We start from the raw sequence: 5,045 nt of genomic DNA on the forward strand, positions 1-5,045 counted from the left end.
GCTTTGCATATCGTGAAGTGTTGTTGTACATTTTATTACACAATTTGCAACCTAGTGATTGTTTTTTTTTGCATAAATGTACAATCAATCATTGTATTATGTAATCCATAATGAATCACTTAGTATTGGAAATGTGACGAATGAGACTCAAAATAAAAAAACCATTTTAAATAGTTTCTACTTAATGATCAAGGATGCCATGTAAGGCAGTAGAAATCTATGGCTGTAGATAGTTATTTTCGGCTGGGGTGAAAAGCTTTTTTTTCTTAATTATTGGGAAAGCCACATTGCGCCGTGAGTTAGATGCTGGAGTCTCTTTCTGAACTTCTAAGTAATCTTCACTAAATCCTTGCCTATCTTGAGGCTCGGAAATCATTCCCAAGGAATTTTGACCACCAGCAAAATACTTTTTGATATCTTGCTGCTGTTGTTTGTTGTTAACCTGAGAAACATGAACGCTAGAATCTGTGGCATTCTGAACATATCTGGCATTTGATGCCATTGATGTTCCATACTCTTTTGATTTCTTAAAATTTTGGTTCACGTTTTGTTTGATCGAAGAATTTTTGTCATATGCTTGTAAGGAGACCATGGCATTCTCTTTTTCTAATTCCAGTAGTTTCTGAAATCAATTAAAATAATATACGTAGCAAAAAGAAGAATTAATGAGTCATGGGGGCATAATAGAATATGTGCACTCACTTTTTGGTAGATTGACATATTAGCTGATGCCCTTTCTCTCAAGTTTTTATTTTCCATTGTCACAGAGGCCAGCAGTTCATTTGACCTCTGAAGTTTTCCCTCATACTGAAAAATATTTAGCAATCCAAAATTGTCAAAAGATGCATTTTGATTTAATTTTCTAACAACCTAAAGTCAAAGAGCCGTATTTAATTGGATTAAAAAATGTGCATGATGTGGGGACAAAATGGGAATGTGGGGACAAAAATGTCATTGATATGTATATGCCCATTCATGAGGTGTGTCTGGAAAGGATCCAACCATGCCATTTTCGAGAAAAATATCCTACCTAGAACAATGAGGCCTTAGTCCCCATGGAAGTACACCCCTTAGGACCTCGTACTTATCCCAGCATCTCTTCCACTTGTCAAAACTTTTGGCAAAGTCCTTTTTTGGAATAGTCATCAGCTGCCTCGTTGCATTCTCTATCATCTTGTCAATGTCAGTCGGTCAAATGACGAGATTAATGTGACTAGGCAGCTGATGACCATTCCAAAGAAGGGCTTTGCCAATTGTTTTGAAAAGTGGAAGAGATGCCGGGATAAATGTGTGAGGCCCTAAGGGGTGTACTTCAAAGGGGACTAAGGCTTCATTGTTCTAGGTAAGCAATTTTGCTCAAAATATTGTATGGATGGATAGTTTCTGGACAAACTTCGTATATAGCATGTGTTTTCCAAAGGGCATGGTCAAGCCTCAGAAGACTTTGATTATTGCCAAAAATCTATTTGTATTAAGTAATATTATCCCTGGACTTAAAAATAAAGCAAAGTTTATTGCTTTTAAAATGACAATTATCTCTTTGTGCAAATGATAAACTCTTGAAACAAGCTCCATGCTGTAATAAGAATAGTAAAGAAATAGATTAAGAGCTGAGAATTTTTCATCCTCACTTAATGCTGTGAAGAATGCTATTCCATTTTTGTTGAACCATTATCAATTCCTTGAGGAATAAAAGAACTTGTAAAAAAAAGGCTCTTGTAAAAGTTCTATGTGCACTTTGTGATAGCTATTCCACAAGATATTATAATGTACATATTGACTTGAACTGACAGCCTTAGTAAGCATGGTTAAGGTTGTCCTACCACTGAATAAGTAACCTTTGTATTTTTTCACAAAAACTTCATTACATTACTACTGGTTTTGATGCTTAGGAGATATCATCGTGTAATATTACATCCGATTATTTTACGTCAAAACCGATTGTAGTTTTTGTGAAAATACAAAGTTTACTTATTCAGTGATCATGAATTTTCACCAAGTAGAGCCTGAAAACATCAAATTCAAGGTTGCCCTAATGAAAAAAACCTGCATGTACTTTGAATAAGGTATCTACTTGAGTGGCAACAGTTCTAGTTTTGTTTGATATACATGACATTCCCTAAATATCCATGAAAATAATAAAGTATTTGTAGTAGTTTTTATGGATTTTCATTTTTCTAAAATGTTACAGATTGGAGTGATCTGAAAGTTATAAAATAATTGATCAAAAGATTTTTGGAGTCAGCTGATTTCATTATGCCTGAAAATTCCAGTTAGGTTTATTTCCATGTTCCCCTAACTCTGGTTTGTGCTAGTAAAAAAGTTTACCATGATTATTTCAATGGTTAGGATTGGAGCTGCTGGGAGCATGAAGATTACATGCATGACTTATTATAATTGATGTATAATTGTATGATTTTAATGCTGATATACAGGTGTAGAAGAAGAAAAGGACCCAGCCCTAAATAGTGTATGTAGATGCAATGAAAAGTTCAGTGAACAGACTGCTGGACAAACTACTAACTCCTCTTTCCCACAGACAATTCATGATCACTTCAGCAGAATATGTTTAACATGCAACCATTAGAACTATGTACTGAAATATAACATGCTACCTCATGGTAATGCATAATATAATTACCATAATGGGAGGTGACTTAGCACCTAGTGTCATATGCCCTTGAGGCAGCTGCAAGGTAATGTTTAATGTTAAAAGTGAAACTTTTTTGTAGCAGTATTTAGTCCAAATGTGCCCTTCAAGTAGTAAAATTATCAAATTACTTTGCTTTGAGAGGTAGTAGAGGCCAATACTCTGTGGAATTTCATTATAATGAACGATGAAGAATCAAATAACTTTCATTCCCAGATAATAGAATTTCTATTGTCGACTAGTCTTGCTTCTAAAATAGCATCATCTGGACTAATGGTACAAGAGGTTACACACATTTATATATCATCAAGAAGTGAGGTTGGTTGAGTGATGGAAAGGGGGGGAGAACTAGTCTACAATAAAAATTCTATTCCGTGGAAACAGTTATCAAATTCTTCCTTGTTCATATAATTACTTTGTGCTATTGGCTGCCAAGTTTGACTGTCTTTGGTTCATTTTTAGGCTCCAAGTTTTTCTTGTATTAGAGTATGAGCATATTTGCTTCTTAAGATGCTAACTGTAACACAGGAGAAGCATTAAGCCTGAAATGCTCCATCTACAGTAAATCTTTGAAGCTTATCATAAATTGTAGCCAAAGCCTAACATTTATGAAAAGCAAATTAATTCCTTGTTTCTAAATGTCAGTTGTTCACAGTGTTTATAATTGACATTTATAGCTTTCAGGAGCTGCTGTCTTCCTTCTGAATGTTTTATTTTTCAAGTTTCCACATTCAATGCATGCAGAAAAATCAATCAGGAATCATGTCTTTCAATTCATATTACCTCTGCTATCAGCAAATTAACCTGCTCATCTCTTTCATTTTTTAAGGCTTCTAGTTTATTGGCGATCTCTTTATAGCATTGGTGAAATTCCAACTGATTTTTTTCAAGCTCCCTCTTGATATTCAACACTATAAAAAAGTAAAAAAACACTGGCAATGAGTGCTTGCATTCATTTTTTTGAGCTCTTGTGGCAAGATGTAATTGAAGGCTCAAGGATAATTTCAAATAAATGGAGGGCAAGAAAATAGGTTGATGAGGAATGAGGAGGAAAAGGTAATATGAAATTTGAAGAAAGTAAATATGTTTAAAATGTGTTATTTTGAAAAATAATAGCAAGCATTTATTTGGTTTTTCTGACCACAATAGATAATTACTTGACAGAATTTAATAGTGAAAAATTTTACTAACCAAACTAATAAACTTATTATAAAACTCATCTTTGGATTATCATGTTTGTATTTTAATAAGATACTTTATCAAAACAAGGTAAATGAATTGGTTTAGTTTTTGGATAATTGTTTCATAGGAAAACTATTAAAAATTTTGCGCACCTTCATCCTCTGATTTCTTTAATATATCTTGTTTCTCCTTGGAATGTAAATTTTTAAGGTTGTTTAACTCCTCTTCATGCTCTTTTACTGCCAAATCCAATTTCTGAAATAATATTTCCATCAGCAAGAAGTCATGAAAATAACCAGATTTTCAACTTTACCAGCAGTTTAAAACCAACCCTTTGAAGACCTTTGCAGGTATTCTCCACTTCTATATTATGAGTGGACAACTTGATGTTCTCATCTTTTAAAGTAAAGGAATCATGTTGATTGAGCATGAGATACCAATAGTGTACTATAATATTTAAGGTCTTTTAGATTACAGACAGTGATAGTAATGAATTTTACCTTTAATTCCAACTAGTTCGTCTATGACACATTGCTGTTGATTAAGAAGGTCGTGCATTGAATTGTCCCGGTACCTTTCCGAGCGTTCTAGGTCTTTTGAAATTCTTAGCTCCTCATGTAAAATTTCAACTGTCCCATGCATTTCCCGATAGGACTTATGAGTTTCAAGATATGCCTAAATATGAGTAAAATGTGAAGTAATAAATATTTAAATAGCAAGTGCATAGAATGGTATGATCAGCTTTGGGATTTGTTTGCAGTAATACCATGAAAACATTTAATAACCATGTATTCAATGCAATTAATTCACAAAGTAGGAGCTCTTCATGCCAAACCCTATATGTGGCCCTTTCAATCAGTCAACTAGACCATTTTATCTTATAGAAGGAAGCATTTTTATTGTGCAAGTGATAGTGTTCAAAGAAATTATAATATTACTAGCATAGACTTTTTCGTGTTGGCAATTATAAAGAACGTAGTGCAACAATGTTTCCTCATCTGGTGAACGAACTACTGTATAATATTATGCAAAACTACCTCACCACCATTAATATTTTATCAGCCAATATTACCCTAAATATGAGAGATAAGTTGGGTTAATCTAAAGTGGAAAATTGAGAAAATCAACACTGCATAGAGTAAAATTTCAAGTTCATTTGGTAATATCCGGAATATGCAACAACTGAGGAAAATGGACAAGTCTAATAAATTAG

At 33.5% G+C, this 5,045-nt stretch overlaps 1 protein-coding gene across 1 annotated transcript; it reads right to left on the bottom strand.

The window, feature by feature from the left end:
• Positions 1–217: 217 nt before the first annotated feature.
• LOC139696577 (putative autophagy-related protein 11) lies at positions 218–4,474 on the bottom strand. Its single transcript, XM_071595382.1, has 6 exons — positions 4,333–4,474; positions 4,164–4,228; positions 3,985–4,087; positions 3,434–3,561; positions 703–807; positions 218–622 (listed from the first exon to the last, which is right to left on the bottom strand). The coding sequence occupies exons 1-6, from the start codon at positions 4,472–4,474 to the stop codon at positions 218–220; spliced, it is 948 nt and encodes a 315-aa protein (XP_071451483.1).
• Positions 4,475–5,045: the final 571 nt, after the last annotated feature.

Source organism: Hetaerina americana, unplaced genomic scaffold (genome assembly GCF_022747635.1).
Source record: "Hetaerina americana unplaced genomic scaffold, ioHetAmer1.1.p SCAF_7, whole genome shotgun sequence".
NCBI classification, from domain to species: Eukaryota; Metazoa; Arthropoda; class Insecta; order Odonata; family Calopterygidae; genus Hetaerina; species Hetaerina americana.

Coding starts and splice junctions, on each gene's coding strand:
- LOC139696577 (XM_071595382.1), bottom strand. CDS start 4,474: ATGCATGGGACAGTTGAAATTTTACATGAGGAGCTAAGAATTTCAAAA. Junction 4,229..4,332: donor CGAACTAGTTGGAATTAAAG/GTAAAATTCATT, acceptor TTACTTTAAAAG/ATGAGAACATCAAGTTGTCC. Junction 808..3,433: donor TTAATTTGCTGATAGCAGAG/GTAATATGAATT, acceptor AATATTTTTCAG/TATGAGGGAAAACTTCAGAG.